This window comes from Taudactylus pleione, unplaced genomic scaffold (assembly GCF_031769625.1).
Source record: "Taudactylus pleione unplaced genomic scaffold, aTauple2 ptg000034l, whole genome shotgun sequence".
Taxonomy (NCBI): domain Eukaryota; kingdom Metazoa; phylum Chordata; class Amphibia; order Anura; family Myobatrachidae; genus Taudactylus; species Taudactylus pleione.
In genome coordinates this window covers 1889824-1910283 of record NW_028284436.1, presented here as the reverse complement: position 1 = coordinate 1910283, position 20460 = coordinate 1889824, and the positions used below count along the sequence as shown (strand labels likewise).

Genomic DNA, 20460 nt, shown 5'->3' with positions numbered 1-20460 from the left:
GTTGTCTACAGCATCAAAAGCAGCAGAGAAGTCAAGGAGAATGAGCAGAGAGTAGTGGCCCTTAGATTTGGCAGCAAGGAGGTCATTGCTGACTTTTGTAAGGGCAGTTTACGTGGAGTAGAGAGAATGGAAGCCTGACTGAAATGGGTCAAGCAGGGAGTGGGAGGAAAGAAAGGTGGTAAGGCGGTTGTAGACAAAACACTCAAAGAGTTTGATGACAAAATGGGGGGAATGAGATGGGTCGGTAGTAGCAGTGTTAGGATCAAGGGTAGATTTTCTACGAATGGGTGACACAAGGGCAAATTTGAATGCAGAAGGGACAGTGCCAGATGAAAGAGAGAGATTGAGGAGGTGGGCAAGATGGGAACAGGCAAGGTGAGAAAGGTAGCGGAGGAGGCGGGAAGGCATAGGATCAAGGGTGGAGGTGGAAGGGGGGGATCAGATGAGGGCCATGACTTCCTCTCCAGATACAGGGGAGAAGGATGTCAGAGTTGGTAAGATGGATGGGGAGGGGTGATCAGGGTAAGGAGGAAGAGAAGTGCTGAGGGTCTGGTGGGATATAATGTCCTGTTGTATGGAGTCAATTTTAGATGTAAAGTAGGTGGCAAAGTCAAGAGCAGAGAGCGAGGAGGGGGAGGGCAGAGGAGGGAGTTGAATGTGGCGAGAAGACGTCTGGGGTTTGAGGACTAGAAGGAGATGAGATTTTCGAAATATGACTGTTTAGAGTGGGAAAGGGGAGCACTGTAGGATGGGAGCATACATTTGTAATGGAGGAAACCTGCCAGAGAGCGTGATTTTCTCCACTGTTGCTCAGCAGTTTGTGAACACTTGTGCAGGTATCTGGTGCATTTGAAATCTAAGTGCAAGCAAACAGATCGGCGGTGTTCAACCGCTGTGCCGCGGCACACTAGTGTGCTGTGGGCAGTTGTGAGGTGTGCCGCAGCGCCGTCAGGAACGGCGGTCAGGGCCACCAGTCACATTGCAGATCTGTGAACCAGGCAGCGCTGCCGCTGAGATCCTCAGGGAGTCTCAGGTGCGCCCGGCTGTGACCTGCATGGATGCGGCGGCGTGACATCACATGTCACGCACACCGCATTTTCAGCCCGCCATACCCGATCCACAAGCCAGCCCAGCCACTGACTCACCTGCCCACCATGCACGCTCCGTGACAGACAGACAGTCTGCTCTCCTGCCCGCCTGCATGCTTGCACGCTCTCACGCTGCTGACCGCTCTGCACTAACAGGTATGTGGATTCTATTTTCTGTGAGGTCAGACAATGTTTTCTTTTATGTGTGTGAAAGTGTTTTAGATTTATTCTGTGGGGCCTATTGATTGTTTTTTCCTGAGAGGAGCAATGTGGGTTTTTTATTTTTTGTTTCTGTGGGGGCCAATGTATGCATTTTATTCCTGTTGGGGCCAATGTTATTTTTTTCTGTGGGGGCCAATGTTATTTTTTTCTGTGGGGGCCAAGGTATGTGCCTTTTATTCCTGTGGGTGCCATTGTTGCGTGTTTTATTCATGTGGAGGCCAATGTTGTGTGTTTTATTCCTGTGGAGGCCAATGTTGTGTGTTTTATTCCTGTGGAGTCCAATGTTGTGTGTTTTATTCATGTGGAGGCCAATGTTGTGTGTTTTATTCCTGTGGAGCCCAATGTTGTGTGTTTTATTCCTGTGGAGGTCAATGTTGTGTGTTTTATTCCTGTGGAGTCCAATGTTGTGTGTTTTATTTATGTGGAGGCCAATGTTGTGTGTTTTATTCCTGTGGAGTCCAATGTTGTGTGTTTTATTCATGTGGAGGCCAATGTTGTGTGTTTTATTCCTGTGGAGTCCAATGTTGTGTGTTTTATTTATGTGGAGGCCAATGTTGTGTGTTTTATTCCTGTGGAGTCCAATGTTGTGTGTTTTATTCCTGTGGAGGTCAATGTTGTGTGTTTTATTCCTGTGGAGTCCAATGTTGTGTGTTTTATTCCTGTGGAGTCCAATGTTGTGTGTTTTATTCCTGTGGAGGCCAATGTTGTGTGTTTTTTCATGGGTCGTGCACGCCGCATCGCCGGATGGTGTGCCTTGACAATTTTGAAATCTTGCGTAGTGTGCCTCGTGTTGAAAAAGGTTGAAAATCACTGAAATAGATGGAAAGATCTCAAAATCACTGTACCAAAGAGAAGAATGTAATCCTTCTCACTGCATAAGGGTCAACTGTTCACGATTGGAGGGGCACAAGTTACCATAAACCCTCCCCCCACCGTACTTCACTAGCTTTTCAAATTTCAGCTGAAAAGTTGTAAATTGCCCCTAACTGCTCTTCAATGCAAAAATGTACAAAAACATTATTCCTTCTGATCAATACGGAACTCCTGATTTCACAGGGCCAACAATGTTTAATATAATAAATAAGAACTCCGGTTTTAACCACCCATATAGTGACATGCCTCAAGCTGCTATTCCTAACCCCCCTCCCTCCTCAGCTCTGTTTTACTCCTCCCACAGATGTATTTAACCCCTCATGCCTTCCTTTTCAATCTCCCCCAATTTAGGCCTTTATTTTTTAACCTCAACCTCCGCATTTTACCCCAAGTCCTCAGCATCCTAATACTAGGCACCCAGACAACGGAATTACAGAACTTTTTCTTGCCCTAATCGGTTGCTTGTCCGAGCACCATGCAAAGTAAAAGAAACAAAAACAAACAAAAAATGTATCTAGAAGCAGCACAGTTATTGCGGGTATACAAAGCTGGTTCCCATGATACCTAGAGATAGTAAACCAGAGCTTAGGTAAGAACTAGCATATATGATATACATACTATAAATACTCAAAATTAAAGAGTCCTCCTAAAATTGATTTATTTTTAACTTTTTTTATTTTTGTTTGTCATCTGTATACACATATATATTACAATTATTTTATTTTCTTTCAGCAATATTTAGCAAAGTACGGCTGGACAGAGCCAGTAGTTTGGGATGAATTTCATAAAAGCGATAACGAGCCACCAAAAGACATTCTGATGCAGGAGGCGATAATGGAGGCAGGAAAAGGGACAACGGAACCGACAAAAAGTCCTTTATTCATTGAAGCACTCAAAAAATTCCAGAAGCTCAATAACTTGCCAGCCACTGGAAGACTAGACGATGCCAGCATTAATGCCATGAACAAGCCGAGGTGCGGGGTGCCCGATAACCAGTTACTGAAAACCGATCGAGACAAGCCCACCTTGCCCAAGGGGACAAAGAATACCAGCTCTTCTAAGAACACCACAAACCAAAGTGCTGAGCCCCCCAAAATCCGTAGGAAGAGGTTCTTAGACTTGCTGATGAACTCGGACAAATACAGAAAAGAACAGGAGGCCTATCAGAATACTGGTAGCAGAGTGTTCAGCAAAAAGTTGCTGAAGTGGCGAATGATCGGAGAGGGATATAGCAGCCAGCTTTCCATCAACGAGCAGAGATACGTCTTCAGACTAGCCTTCCGTATGTGGAGTGAGGTCATGCCCTTGGACTTCCAAGAAGACAATACTTTACCTTTATCCCAAATTGATATAAAGCTCGGATTTGGACGAGGTACAGTATATATCATTATCTTCTGGGGGGATACTTTTTACTTTCAGTGTAACTGGTCAATGTTCCCGATCCATTGGAGATGCTTTTTCCATTCAGTGCCAGGATTGCGATGGCTGCCACCATTGCATGTTACTGTCCGATGGCTGCCTACATCACTCCTGCTACAGTCACCTCTGTGTCTGTAGCAGAGATCCATTGCTCAAACCTCAGCTGTCCACTGCGCATTCGCACTAGCATACCATCGATGGATAAACCATCGAATGGTTAACATGCATTAATGCAGCAATTCAATGGCCTACTTCTGCTGGCCATCCCTAATTCAGACATTATTGTGAATGGCAACTTGCCAGTACTACACCCAGTACATTAGTACTCTAGAATGCATTGGGTTCTCCTGACTGGGAGGTGACTTCTGTCTGATGGGTGTGTTGCAGGAGTAGTATCAGACTCAGATGCTTAATCACGTACATTGGAGGTACTGCTCCTAGCATGGGGCTGGTGTAAGTCCTGGTTGTGCTTTAGATGGCAGCATGGTCAGTGGGCCCCACAGGCCTTGCGCATTCAGATGCACGGTTGCACACTGGGGGAAGAGCTTTTACTAGTATTAGCATAATGCCGCAGCAGTGTGTGACTTATAATCTGCCCCTCTAACTTTACCATGAACTACTGTACTTCCTTCTCTTGCTACATTCAGTATCAGGATCCCCTTCAGGGCTAGTTGTGTAGAGGGCTGCTCACATTAAAGAATAATATATACTGTAGTAATAACATAAGGGGAAATACAAAGGGGCAGGGAGATACCGTGTACAAGTCCGTTCTCCGAGCCAATGTATTGTTGAGACACAGCATAAGTGAGCCCTGAGCCAGGGTTATTTTTGGGACTATTATTATGCAAAGCCTCAGAAGCGGCTTTATCTCATATTTGTGGGCACAGAACAATTCATGTAATCCTGCCGGACAGGTGACGTGATGCATTTTACTCACAGCAGTGGCCCAGATGGAGCTTTCTTCGCCCAGTTTTCTGGCGTTATGTGACAGTATATAGTAACACAGTGATTTCCAGACAGTGTGCTAGCAGTGTGTACGCTTCAGCACAATTTACAGGTCAATGACAACCTCTTGCGACAGAAATAGATTAAATTGGCTCAATAAAATGTAAAAGGCAGTATACTATTTTCCATGGTAGGAAACAAAAGTAAATATTATATAACGTATCTATTGCTGCATTTTTATATATCATATTTTCTGGGTTTTATTGAAGCAGAAAAAAAATAAAGACGTAAAGAAAGCCCTTATTTCTGTATGTAGCAATGTAACTGGGAGCTGCAACCGAACTCACATCAGTCTCCTCCTCCTCCTTCATATTATCAGAAAATCGGGAAACCTATTTCACATTTGGTGAAAAAAATGCAGCAGACCCATCTCATTGGGGCAGTCACCATCAGGGACGGCATACCTGCCTACATTTATTGCCAGTGGGGAGATGTATGAAGCTGCTGTGGTGTGGTGGTGGGTGAGTCGCATCCTTTGGCCCTGCCCGCCATGACGCAATGCAGTGAATTGTGGCTTCACACATAAGGGAGCAGGGCTTCATGACACTATTGATGGAGAAACGCGTCATCACGCCCCCTTGCTTATGTCACTGCAGAATGGGTGGGATGCGTAATGGGGGCCTACTTTCAGATGGGTCTCCACAAAAATTTGTGAGTCTCCTGGATGGTTTGGAAGAGTCGGCAAGTGCAGAGGTATGTGTATGTCACAACTACGTTCTTACACGCCTATGATGTCATCATCTCAACACAATGGAATAGAAAATATCACAGGACATGTTACAAAAGGAACTTAAACACTAAATAGAAGACTTTTACTCCAAAGACACTTTTGTCAATGTACTTAATGGTTTGGTGCCATTAAATTAGATGGGCCCCTGAAACCATACCTGTCTACTTCTTCTTATTCGCCTCTACCCACCCAGAGGAGATTGGGATATCCTGGGGGCATGGAAGTGTGATCTGCATCATTGCGTCCCAATGTTCGCTTTGCAATGACATGATTTGATTCAATTGAATATGCCCCATAGTTTGCGTCTTCAATCCCATGGGCCTCCCATATCACAGGGGAAATGTGCAGGATAAGGGAAGCTGGAATTCAGGAGTCTCACAGACATTCTGGAAGTGTAGCCAAGGGTGCTGCCAGTTCTCTCACGTTCTTACAGGTCCTAAACTCAGGGGGTCATTCAGACCCGCTCGCGAGCGCAGGACGCTCGCAAGCGGGTCGATGTTCCCCCACTGCGCATGCGCACGACGGAGGGAGCTCCGTCGTGCGCATGCGCGAGACCCGGTGAGCGACGGGCTCTCCATCTCTCCAGGTCTCGCACCAAAGGGGGCGTGCTGTCGATGTTGATTGACAGCACGCCCCCTTTGGTGGGCGTGCCGGGGGCGTGCCTGCCAGATGGAGACGTTCCCATGGGAACACCTAACGTCTGAAGCCGGCCCCACTGACATCAGTAGTGATGTCAGTGGGAGTGATTTTGGCTCTGATAGAGCCAAAATCACTCCAGGGTCTGCAGCAGCGAGACCCTACCGCAGGGTCTCCGTCGCAAGCCCATCGCGACCATCATCATGGGCGCTCGCATATGCTGTGGGTGGTTACCCACAGCTATGCGAGCGGCCAGGAGGCCGCTCCGTTTTCATGGAGGAGGGTCCTGATTCAGAGCGAGCGCTCTGGTCAGAGCGTTCGGCTCTGAATCAGGCCCTCTGCTCCTACAGTATAACACCATACAGAAATATCTAGCTTAGCTGTTTTTAATGTTGAGGAATTTATCAGTAAATGTACTAATCGTTTCAGCTGGCATTCCTGTCACTTTGAATCTGAAACTGTACTCGTCAATTAGACAAGGTGGAGACGGCCAGGTTGCGGTCTGGTCCAATATCCGTGCGAATGCGGCATATTCATTCACTAAAGGCCTGATTCAGAGCTGTACGCAAACCCGATGATTGATGCACAGCTCCGATGTTTGTCGATATGCGTATGCACAAGATCTGTCCTGTTCATGTGCAGATAGGTGTCTGCACCAATGGCTGCAGTGAACCCTACGCCGCAGCAAGATTGACATGCTACAGTCATTTGGGAGCAATGAGGGATCGGCGACGGCTACGTTCTTGAAAACGGGGGTCGGCATAATTTTCAAGGCGTGCTGAGGACAGAGGCTGCGTCTTTCCTGGCCCCTGCAGTGTGATGACACCAGACGTCCTGAGTAACTCGAGGGTTACTAAGATGTCCGATGGTCACACAAGTGATCCAGTGCTGCTCTCCAGGCGCAGCAGCGGATCACAGAATCTGGCAGGAGGCGTTTATTTACACAAGGCGCCTCCCTTGAGGCTTTTGTATATTGTGGCACAGATGCTGTGGTCAAAGACGCAGCAGCTTCGCTACAGCGTACAATCTCAATCAGGCCCTAAGTGCATGACGCCCGTGACACTCTCATAACACGCCCCAAAAACGGCCCCATTTTGCGTTCACTTTAGGTCACCTCCCTGTCTCCACCCTGACACACCCAGGGATCGCAAACCCCTTCTCAAGTGTTAGCCATTCTGTATGCATTTGCGAACGGCATTAGACACTTGGATACATGCGTGCGCAGTAAGGGATTGCTGGACTTTTCGCACATGTGCAGTAGCAAAACATCGCTCAACTGCATCAATATCGGCGCTACGCCCATCTCTGAGCCAGGCCCTGGGCTAGGGAGCCGTTATCATGCTGTACAATAGCTTCAGTGAATTTAACCCATGAACCGGACTTGGTGCCAGCAATTTATGTTTGCAGAGAAACTAACAGGTAACCTTGGCAATGATAAATATCAGTCACTTCATACATTTGTCTTAATTAGTGTTTCAGTCTCATAATACACTTTGGGCCTGATTCAGAGCCGGACGCTATTTGCGCTCGCTCGTTCTGAAAAAAGGGGTGGCTATTCAAATGAACCGTTCGCTCTTTGCGGTCTGTTCACGCCTCTAGGTCTGAACGAGCGAACAAAACATGCGGTCGTTTTTCGGGAAACTACACCCCCTGGCCGCTCACGTCCTACGTCATGTCCGCTATTTATTAGATTAATCGAGTACATCGACCAACGTATGAACTACTCGCTATTCTTGTGGTTGGTTTTTCCTCCCGCAATCTTGCGAGCAGTTCTGACTATAAAATAACCCAGTGACGTGGTCAATGACGCTGCTGTATTAATTATGCACACCCATAAAACACCCGTTTTGACCTTTAAGCACGCCTGCGTTCGGATCTCCACTCCCCATTTTCAAGCACCTTCCCGTTACCACCCACATACACCTCTTCCTGTCACTCAAATTATCAGGCATTCGCTATTTAGCGAACAAACGATTTTCGGCCGCACTGATTGGTTCGCGCATGCGTATTACGATCCGTACGCATGCACAGTTGTACAAACATCGCTCGGAGCGAATGAGCGGCCGCTTACGAGCGGCTCTGAATCAGGCCCTTTGTTTCCTTTAAATCTTAGGCTACCGATGATTGATATTCTTCTATGTACTTGGAAAGGGGATAGTTATACGATTGTGCTAATAATAATTATACCTCCCTGTGATTTGCTTTGGCTATAATGAAGACCAGACAGTGGAGAGTGTAGAACTGTGACCGATTTCTCAGTGGGGGGTTGTTTGTACCTCTCTCACATTATTATTACTGTATGATGCAATCCTCAGAGTCATCCAGAGGTGTATTTTGCCTCCTCATAGCGTTCCATATTAGAGAACTTTCATAATGACTCATGTACCACCAGAAGCCTTTGTGCCCCTGCACAAAACAGACCTATAAATGGGACATTTATTAAAACCAGTGGACAAGAAAAAGTTGCTGGAACCAAACGGAACCAATCATTCTCATTTATGTTCTAAACCAGTAATGGGCGACATGCGCCCTCTGAGCATTCATCAGCGGCCCCCAAACCATTCCTGCTTTATGTATCATCCATCCTTTTATCTGCCTTATGCCTTGATGACTCCGGCACCTATTTCACTTTACTAATTACTATTTACTAAGCAGTGTTAGGAGACAGAGGGCCTGATTCAGATCCGCTCACAAGTGCATAGCGCTCGCAAGCGGGTCGATGGTGGCCCAGTGCGCACGCACGAGCCCCGGAGTGAGCGCAAAAAACACCCGCTCCGTGGCTCACTACAAAAGGCGCCCCGTTTTGTAGGCGTGGCTTCACAAACGGAGGCGTTCCCAAGCGAACACCTGCCGTTTGAGGGCGGCCCCACTGACATCACCAGTGATGTCAGTGAGAGAGCTTCCGGCTCTATTAGAGCCAGAAGCTCTCTGGGGCTTGCGGCCATGAGACCCTACCACAAGGGTCTCGTCGCAAGCCTGATGGTCGCGATGGTCTTGACCATCGCGACCATCATCCTGGCCGCTCGCAATAGCTGTGGGTGGTCACCCACAGCTATGCGAGCAGCCAGGAGGCCGCAACTAAGAAAACCAGCGCCCGTCCTGATTCAGAGCGAGCGCTCGCTTTTTGCGGGCGCCTCTGAATCAGGCCCAGAGTGAAAAGTGATAAGTCTGTGATAAGGTGCCAGCCAATCAGTTCCCAACTGTCATCTCGCAGGCTGTGTTTGAAAAATGACAGTTGGGAGCTGATTGGCTGGCACCTTATCACAGACTTATCACTTTTCACTCTGGGCCTGATTCAGAGCCGGACGCTATTTGCGCTCGCTCGTTCAGAAAAAGGGGCCGGCTATTTAAATTGAGCGCTCGCTCTTTGCGGTCTGTTGACGCCTCTATGTCTGAGCGAACGAACGAAACATGCGCTCGCTATTTTGAAAAGACGCCCCCTGGCCGCTCGCATCATACGTCACCTCCACTATTTATTAGATTAATCGAGTACATCGAAGGCGTCTGAACTGCCCGCAGTGCTTGTGGTTGGATTTTCCTACCGCAATCATGCGAACAGTTCAGGCTAAGAAACAACCAAGTGACGTGGTCGATGACGCTGCTTTGTTAATTATGCACACCCTTAAAACGCCCGTTTTGACCGTTTGGCACGCCTGCGTTCGGATCTCCACTCCCCGTTTTCAAGCACCTTCCCCTGTTACCACCCACAAACGCCTCATCCTGTCACTCAAATTAGCAGGCATTCGCAATTTTGCAAACACACGTTTTCCGACCACACTGACTGGTTGGCGCATGCGCATTACAACCCATACGCATGCGCAGATGTGCGAACATCGCTCGGAGCGAACGAGCGGCCGCTTACGAGCGGCTCTGAATCAGGCCCTCTGTCTCCTAACACTGTTTAGTAACTAGACCCCTAAGTCCCATTGTCTACCTCAGCTTTTATTTAATAAGTGAGTGCAGAGGCTATGCGGGATGTTATAGGGCAAGTGGGTCAGCGGGGTTCTAATGGCAATATGAGGGTATTTTGGGTGAGTGGACATAGTCAGCCTGACTCAGCGGTGGATGTGGGGCACGGCTGCATCTTTTGTCGCAGTTGCATTTTTATGCTAATGACGCAGCCGATTTTATCCACGGTGAGACGCCGACTCGCGGCAGTGCCCACTAAAAACCACACTCCCTGCATCCAAATTCGTTCTGCGACTCCCTGCAGTGACCATCTATGAGCTGTAAGGGTAACGTGAGGCTCTTTTGAAACTTAAATTGGAGATGTATCAAACCTACAAAGGGGACAGAGAAAGAAGTTGTCTCCATAGCAACCAATCAGCTTATAGCTATCATTTTATACAATGTGCTTCATAAAGATAGCTAGAATGTGATTGGTGCTTGTCCTCCTGACAATGTGTGATACATTTCACCCTAAATCGCTTGTCTAAACTTAATCTGTTGCTATAATGAGCTTTACAGCCTCAGTCAGCGGCCCAACCCTTCTTATAGAAAAACACTGTAGTCTGTAGTATAGTATTAATAGTGTACTGGACCAATGTGTATAGTATTAATAGTGTACTGCACCAATGTGTATAGGATTATTAGTGTACTGGACCAATGTGTATAGGATTATTAGTGTACTGGACCAATGTGTATAGGATTATTAGTGTACTGGACCAATGTGTATAGGATTATTAGTGTACTGGACCAATGTATATAGGATTATTAGTGTACTGGACAAATGTGTATAGGATTATTAGTGTACTGGACCAATGTGTATAGGATTATTAGTGTACTGGACCAATGTATATAGAATTATTAGTGTACTGGACCAATGTGTATAGGATTATTAGTTTACTGGACCAATGTGTATAGGATTATTAGTGCACTGGACCAATGTATGTAGGATTATTAGTGTACTGCACCAATGTGTATAGGATTATTAGTGTACTGGACCAATGTGTATAGGATTATTAGTGTACTGGACCAATGTGTATAGGATTATTAGTGTACTGGACCAACGTGTATAGGATTATTAGTGTACTAGACCGATGTGTATAGGATTATTAGTGTACTAACTAAACCAATGTGTATAGGATTATTAGTTTACTGGACCTATGTGTATAGGATTATTAGTGTACTGGACCAATGTATATAGGATTATTAGTGTACTAGACCAATGTGTATAGGATTATTAGTGTACTAGACCGATGTGTATAGGATTATTAGTGTACTGGACCAGGGCCGTCTCTTCCATTGGGCTTTTTGGGCAGCTGCCCAAGGGCCCGAAGCTTCAAGGGGCCCACCAGCCCCCCTGCAGCTGCGGCCAGTTGTTAAATGTTTTTTTTTTTTTAAATTATCACTGTGTTCCGATCCGGGGTGTGGATGTGTTATGTGTATACTGTGTGTGTTATGTGTGTACTGTGTGTGTGTTTTATGTGTATACTGTGTGTATGTTATGTGTATACTGTGTGTGTATGTTATGTGTATACTGTGTGTGTATGTTATGTGTATACTGTGTGTGTGTGTTATGTGTACACTGTGTGTGTTATGTGTATACTGTGTGTATGTGTATACTGTGTGTGTATGTTATGTGTACACTGTGTGTGTGTGATGTGTATACTGTGTGTGTGTTATGTTATGTGTATACTGTGTGTGTATGTTATGTGTATACTGTGTGTGTATGTTATGTGTATACTGTGTGTGTTATGTGTATACTGTGTGTGTGTATGTGTATACTGTGTGTGTGTGTTATGTGTACACTGTGTGTGTTATGTGTATACTGTGTGTGTTATGTGTATACTGTGTGTATGTGTATACTGTGTGTGTATGTTTTGTGTACACTGTGTGTGTTATGTGTATACAGTGTGTGTGTTATGTTATGTGTATACTGTGTGTGTATGTTATGTGTACACTGTGTGTGTTATGTGTATACTGTGTGTGTATGTGTATACTGTGTGTGTGTATGTGTATACTGTGTGTGTAAGTTATGTGTACACTGTGTGTGTGTTATGTTATGTGTATACTGTGTGTGTATGTTATGTGTATACTGTGTGTGTTATGTGTATACTGTGTGTGTGTTATGTGTATACTGTGTGTGTAAGTTATGTGTACACTGTGTGTGTGTTATGTGTATACTGTGTGTATGTGTATACTATGTGTATGTTATGTGTATACTGTGTGTATGTGTATACTGTGTGTGTATGTTATGTGTACACTGTGTGTGTGTTATGTGTATACTGTGTGTGTATGTTATGTGTATACTGTGTGTGTGTATGTTATGTGTATACTGTGTGTTATCTGTATACTGTGTATGTTATGTATACTGTGTGTGTGTGTATGTTATGTGTATACTGTGTGTGTTATGTGTATACTGTGTGTGTATGTTATGTGTATACTGTGTATCTTATGTGTATACTGTGTGTGTGTATGTTATGTGTATAGTGTGTATGTTATGTGTATACTGTGTGTGTTATGTGTATACTGTGTGTGTATGTTATGTGTATACTGTGTATGTTATGTGTATACTGTGTGTGTATGTTATGTGTATACTGTGTATGTTATGTGTATACTGTGTGTGTGTGTGTGTGTGTGTGTGTGTGTGTGTGTGTGTGTGTGTGTGTGTGTGTGTGTGTGTTATGTGTATACTGTGTGTGTGGGTGGGTAGGGGCCCCAGAACATTGCTTTGCCCAGGGCCCACACTGCTGTTAAGATAGCCCTGTACTGGACCTATGTGTAATAGGATTATTAGTGCAGTGATGTGTATAAAAGTAGTGTACTGGACCAATGTGTATAGGATTATTAGTGTACTGGACCAATGTGTATAGGATTATTAGTGTACTGGACCAATGAGTATAGGATTATTAGTGTACTGGACCAATGTGTATAGGATTATTAGTGTACTGGACCAATGAGTATAGGATTATTAGTGTACTGGACCAATGTATATAGGATTATTAGTGTACTGGACCAATGTGTATAGGATTATTAGTGTACTGGACCAATGTGTATAGGATTATTAGTGTACTGGACTAATGTGTATAGGATTATTAGTGTACTGGACCAATGTGTATAGGATTATTAGTGTACTGGACCAATGTGTATAGGATTATTAGTGTACTAGACCGATGTGTATAGGATTATTAGTGTACTGGACCAATGTGCATAGGATTATTAGTGTACTGGACCTATGTGTAATAGGATTATTAGTGTACTGATGTGTATAAAATTGGTGTACTGGACCAATCAATCTTTTGATAAAATGAGCTTTACGGCTTCAATTAGCGGCCCAACCCTGCTTATAGAAAAACACTGTAGTCTGTAGTATACTATTAATAGTGTACTGGACCAATGTGTATAGGATTATTAGTGTAATGGACCAATGTGTATAGGTTTATTAGTGTACTGGACCAATGTCTATAGTATTAATAGTGTACTGGACCAATGTGTATAGGATTATTAGTGTACTGGACCATAGTGTATTACTAGTGTACTGGACTGATGTCTATAAAATTAGTATAATGGGCCAAATCTAGGATTATTAGTGTACTGGATCAAAGGGTGTAAAATGACTAGTGTACACAACTGATGTGTATAGGATTATTAGTGCACTAGACCAATTTATATCATTAGTGTACTGGTCTACATTATTTTTCTTTTGACAAACTTTAGAGCCTCAATCAGCAGCCAAACCCTTTGTATAGGAAAACACTGTAGTCTCACCCTCTGCATACTGTGCAGTATTACGCTGACCAGTGAGTGATGGAATGCTCCAATGTGGGCTGGTGATTTCCAAGTCAGAAACATTTTTATTTTAGTATATATTCAGTATTATTATGCAATGTAGACTTGTTTTTCACTATGTCTGAACATAGTTGTTTTTCCACTATATGTAATATTAATACCTTTTCATTTGCTATGTCATTGTTTATACCATTTCCAGGTCGCCATTTAGGATGTACCCGGGCGTTTGATGGGTTGGGAAAGGAGTTTGCACATGCCTGGTTCCTGGGGGACATACATTTTGATGATGATGAACATTTCACAGCCCCCAGCAGTGATAACGGGATCAGTCTTTTGAAAGTAAGTGATGTCTCACTGTATAGCCCCCGGTCCGGGGAATCAAAAATATATGTTAATTTATATTTTCATTTGGTTAAAGGCTTATGCATTAGACAGCAACCATTTGAGAACATCATTATAATTTGTAAAAGAATATACAGGTTGAGTCTCCCATATCCAAAATGCTTGGGACCAGGGGTATTTTGGATATTGGAATTGTCCGTATTTGGGAAAATTTGCTTACCATAATGAAATATCTTGGGAATGGGACCCAAATCTAAACACAGAATGCATTTATGTATTATATACACCTTATACACACAGCCTGAAGGTCATTTTCTACAACATTTTTAATCATTTCGTGCCTTAAACAAAGTTTGTGTACAATGACCCATCAGAAAGCAAAGGTATCACTATCTCAGTCATGCTAAATAAAATTCGTATATCGGAATATTTGGATATGGGAGACTCAACCTGTATTCTAAAAGCAATTCTATGAACCACAAAATCTGCAGCCCATACTGTCTTCTATGTGTGCTTCTGGGCTTACTTGTCCGCCGACGCGTTTCAAGATGCCCATCAGTAAAAGTTCCTTCTTGCAGAGGATGAACTGGAAGGTGCAGTGTCTCCCATTATAAGTATAGGGGTGAGAACTGATCTCTGACACCTTAGAGGGGGCAGATAATCCAATGCATATTGTGAGGCGAAAAGGGCTGCGGACCCTCCCTCATAGCAGCAAATGTCCCTTTAAATGTGCACTCTCCACTCCATCTAATTTAAATAATCCATCCCAGAATTTGAAGCCTCTTTTCTACCTTTCTGGGCACTTTGCACTTATTAAGAAATACCTTTTATTTGCCCAACTCCACCAATCAGCCAGTACAAACACCCACTGCAGACTATCACTGTGACTAGTAATGTTATTTGTGTCTTCCTGTTAATCCAAGTGTGCCAAAGCAGAAGAACATACTGTACCTTCCAACAGTCCTTATTTTTGGACCTTATCAGGGGTGGAGTTTTGCCACAAAGTGTGTGTTTCTGAGTGGAACAGGGTGGGATTTGGTGGATTTAAATTTTTACGCGCTGCGGTCTATACACTTTTATGGTTTGTAAATGACTCCTTGTATATTTAGTTTACACACTGGGTCATGAATGTCAGAAGCCAAAGACATGATTGCCCTGCTGTAATTAACAAATTGCCGGAAAGAAACACAAACATGAGGTGGAATAAAACGTAAACCTTTAACAGGGGCATAACTGGCAAACGCTTAAACCACAATGGGTCCACAGGAAAACCCACCACTTGGGGGCAGCAACATGCTTTAGTGCCCCATCCATAACTACATCCTGTGACAATTGCCACAAGCTTGTACCATATTAGTAAATAAAAATATCAGAGCCAGTCATCACTTGGAAAGGAAGTCTGTAGTGTACAAAATGTAATTTCTTCCCCATTGCTACATATATCAGTAACAGTAATTTATATAACACCTACATAGTATACAGTGTTGTATAGAGGTATTTTTTTAAAATGTTTATTTCATTCCCCGGCAGTCTATGTTCCCGACCACACACAGCAGCTGATTATCCTACTAGTCTTTGGAGTTTAGGAGGAAACCCACACAAACAGGGGAGAAAATACAAACTTCACACAGACTAGAATCATATGCGCCGTAGGTGTTTTTTTAGAAATTTTCACACACGCGGTAGCAAAAAATAGCTCAACTGCGATAACATGAACATTTCATCCACCGCAGAATCAGGCCGTATGTCTTTCATAACTAGGTAGAATATACCGGTCTATGAAAATCACTACTGAATGATTAATGTGGAATTCCGCTTCTCGCTGGAGGCATTGGAGTCTATTCATTATGTTAATTATCGGTATCCAGCTGGACCCCAATAATTAACATACCTACTCGCTGCGAGCGCCAGAGCAATTCCCAACACGCAGATTATGCCTAAGGGGTGGGGCCAAATGGCGCAATTCTCATAGAATAGTATTATTAGGCCCCGCCCCCTACTCACTGACCCACCGATCCCAGAGAAAATTCTCTTCATTCTGACAACTTCATTAGGAAGTGGGTAGAATGCGGGAGAAGTGCCTACTCCTCCGGGTGTATGGGGGGGGTTACCCGAAAAATCGTGAGCCTCCCACATGTCCCGGGAGGGTAGGCAAGTGTGGTGCTAGTGCGCCTATGTGAACTAAAGTTCACGCAGGTGCAAAATGCCCCGGCGTCTGGTGGAAGCAGCCAGACAGGGGCAGAGGGATCCGAAAGGACCCCTCCTCGCAACCCAGGACTCCTTCCCATAGAGATGGAGATGGAGCTAGGTGATCACCATGTGCAGGAGCAACCGCCATCTGAAGATGGTGAATGCCCCTGCAGTCAAGCTCCGAAAATGTTGTATTTTCAGAGCTTGACGAATTTCTGTCCCCATACAGCAGGCCACATCGGAAGTGAAAGGTTAGCAGGAGATATCTGTGATACTAGTGTATGGGGACAGCGGGCCATTCCGGGAGAGAAAGGTAAGCAGGAGATATCTGTGATACTAGTGTATGGGGACAGCAGGCCATTCCGGGAGAGAAAGGTAAGCAGGAGATATCCGTGATACTAGTGTATGGGGACAGCGGGCCATTCCGGGAGAGAAAGGTTAGCAGGAGATACAGTATCTGTGATACTTGTATGGGGACAGCGGGCCATTCCGGGAAAGAAAAGTAGGAGATATCTGTGATACTAGTGTATGGGGACAGCGGGCCATTCCGCCAGAGGAAGATAAGCAGGAGAAATCTGTGATACTAGTGTATGGGGACAGTGGGCCATTCTGGGAGAGGAAGATAAGCAGGAGATATCTGTGATACTAGTGTATTGGGACAGTGGGCCATTCCTGGAGAGAAAGGTAAGCAGGAGATATCTGTGATACTAGTGTATGGGGACAGCGGGTCATTCCGGGAGACAGTGGCGGACTGGGCTGGGGGGCAGGGTGCCATCTGCCCCCCGGGCCGGTACAATATCACTACTGTGGGGCCGCCGGCACAACCAGCAAGTAGGGAAAATCGTCAGTCTACCTCCCAGCCAATACCACATCATGACAGCAGCCTGTCAGTGGTATCACGTCTGAGGCTCCACCCCCCCCGGTCACGAGCCGCGATCCTCCCCAGCACCCAGCCGCGGCACCGTCATAGACTGTATAAACATGGCGACGCAGTGGAAGGCTTCACCTGCCTGCGCTGCACATGTCAGTGACCCAGTGCCTCCTCTGTGCTGCATGACGTCAGGTCATGTGACATCACAAAGGTGCCCACCATCACCGCGCCCTGAAGGAAGCAGCAGCAGAGCAGTTACACAGGCAGCTTCTTGAATGAGGTCCGAGGGTGACCAGCCTCCTGAGGTGAGATGCCAGCCCTGCTGACAGTTGTGAAAATATAAAATATTTAAGTATAATGCACTACAGGCTGATTTTATATTATATATATATATATATATATATATATATATATATATATATATATACATATGTATATATATATATATATATATATATGTAAACATATGTACATATATATATATATATATATATTTATATAGATATGTGTAGATTTATGTATGTATATGCATATATATATAGTAAATATTTAGATCATGTATTATTTGATTTTTTCTTACATACAAAAATACAGATGTGTGAATATATATATATATATATATATATATATATATATATATATATATATTAGGGGTGTGCACCGGCCACTTTTCGTGTTTTGTGTTTTGGTTTTGGATCTGGATCTTTCTTTGTGTTTTGGATCTGGATTGGTTTTGCCAAAACCACCCTTCCGTGTTTTGGGTTCTGGGTTTTGTGTTTTGGATCTGTATTTTTTTTTTAAAAAGCATAAAAACAGCTAAAATCACAGAATTTGTTGGTTTCTCTGCTCCTATGCTATTATTAACCTCAATAACCTTAATTTCCACTCATTTCCAGTCTATTCTGAACACCTCACACCTCACAATAGTGTTTTCATGTCCAAAAGGTTGCACCGAGGTAGCTGGATGACTATGCTAAGCGACACGAGTGGGCGGCACAAACACGTGACCCATCTAGGAGTGACACTGCAGTGGCAGACAGGATGGCAGTTAGAAAAACTAGGCCCCAAACTGTACATAATGCAAAGAAAAAAAAGAAGTGCAAGATGGAATTGTCCTTGGGCCCTCCCACCCACCCTTATGTTGTATAAACAGGACATGCACACTTTAACAAATCAATCATTTCAGCGCCAGGGTCTGCCACACAACTGTGGCTGAAATGATTGGTTCGTTTGGGCCCCCACAAAACAAGCTGGCAATTAATGTGTCCCTGCACAAACTGGCTCTATGGAGGCAAGAAGTCATCCTCATCCTCCTCATCCACCGATTCCTCACCCTCTTCAGTGTGTACATCCTCATCCTCACAAAGTATTAACTCGTCCCCACTTGAATCCACCACCACAGGTCCCTCTGTACCTTCTGGAGGCTGGTCTCCCTGGAAGAGCTGATAATTCATTTTGATGAACATCATCTTCTCCACATTCTGTGGAAGCAACCTCCTACGCCTTTCGCTGACAAGGTTCCCGGCTGCACTAAACACTCTTTCGGAGTACACACTGGAGGGGGGGCAACTCAGGTAAAATAGAGCCAGCTTGTACAGGGGCCTCCAAATTGCCTCTTTTTCCTGCCAGTACAGGTATGGACTGTCTGACATGCCTACTTGGATGCTGTCACCGATGTAATCCTCCACCATTCTGTCAATGGTGACAGTATCATATGCAGTGACAGTAGACATGTCAGAAATTGTTGCCAGGTCCTTCAGTCCGGACCAGATGTCCAAACTTGGTCCTGCCTGCCCTGCATCACCGCCAGCGGGTTGCTTAGGATACCTAAGTTTTTTCCTGGCAGCCCCAGTTGCGGGAGAAAATGAAGAAGGAGCCGTTGACGTGTCACGTTCCGCTTCAGCTGACAGTGTGTTCACCAGCAGGTCTTTGCACCTCTGCAGGCTTGTGTCGGCCGGAAAGAGAGACACCACATAGGCTTTAAACCTAGGATCAAGCACGGTGGCCAAAATGTAGTGGTCTGATTTCAACAGATTGACCACCCTGGAATCCTGGCAAAGCGAATGAAGGGCTTCATCCACAAGTCCCACATGCCGAGCGGAATCGCTCCGTCTTAGCTCCTCCTTCACTTTCTCCAGCTGCTTCTGCAAAAGCCTGATGAGGGGAATGACCTGACTCAAGCTGGCTGTGTCTGAACTGACTTCACGTGTGGCAAGTTCGAAGGGCTGGAGAACCTTGCACAACACGGAAATCATTCTCCACTGCGCTTGAGTCAGGTGCATACCCCCTCCTTTGCCTATGTCATAGGTGGATGTATAGGCTTGTATGGCCTTTTGCTGCTCCTCCATCCTCTGAAGCATATAGAGGGTTGAGTTCCACCGCGTCACAACCTCTTGCTTCAGGTGATGGCGGGGCAGGTTCAAGAGTGTTTGCTGGCGCTCCAGTCTTCGGCACGCAGTCGCTGAATGGCGAAAGTGGCCAGAAATTTTTCGGGCCACCCAAAGCGTCTCCTGCACGCCCCTGTCGCTTTTCAGAAAATTCTGCACCACCAAGTTTATTGTGTGAGCAAAACATGGGACGTGCTGGAATTTGCCCAGATGTAATGCCCGCACAATATTGGTGGCATTGTCAGATATCACAAATCCCCAGGAGAGTCTAAGTGGGGTAAGCCACTGGGCGATGATTTCCCTCAGTTTCTCTAAGAGGTTGTCGGCGGTGTGCCTCTTACTGAAACCGGTGATACACAGCGTAGCCTGCCTTGTAACGAGCTGGCGTTTCTGAGATGCTGCTACTGGTGACGCTGCTGCTGTTGCTGCGTAAGGTGATACATCTACCCAGTGGGCTGTCACAGTCATATAGTCCTTAGTCTGCCCTGTTCCACTTGTCCACATGTCCGTGGTTAAGTGGACATTGTGTACAACGGCATTTTTCAGGACACTGAGGACACTTTTCTGACGTTTCTGTACAGTCTCGGTATCGCCTGCCTAGTGAAGTGGAATCTAGACGGGATTTGGAACCGGGGACACACTACCTCCATCAATTGTCTAAATCCCACTGCACTAATGGCGGATACCGGACGCACGTCTAACACCAACATAGCAGTCAAGGCCTCAGTTATACGTTTTGCTTCAGGATGACTGCTGTCGTACTTCATCCTCCTCGCTAAGGACTGTTGGAGGGTCAATTGTTTAGTAAAAGTAGTGGTGTTCCTACTTCCTCTCTGGGATGATGAACGACTCCCAGCAGCAGCAACAGCAGCAGCGGCAGCAGTAGGCGTAGCAATGCAGGATCCTCCAGAGGAATCCCGGATAGGAGAGTCAGTCATGCCAGTGACATGGCCTGCAGGACTACTT

General features: G+C 45.2%; 1 protein-coding gene across 1 annotated transcript in view; it reads left to right on the top strand.

The window, feature by feature from the left end:
* Nucleotides 1-20460, top strand: part of MMP21 (matrix metallopeptidase 21) — a 65715-nt gene that overhangs the window by 5808 nt on the left and 39447 nt on the right. Inside the window, exons 2-3 of the mRNA XM_088452170.1 lie at nucleotides 2916-3555; nucleotides 13904-14043. Coding sequence (XP_088308296.1) covers nucleotides 2916-3555; nucleotides 13904-14043 — 780 coding nt within the window. The remainder of the gene's footprint in view (nucleotides 1-2915; nucleotides 3556-13903; nucleotides 14044-20460) is intronic.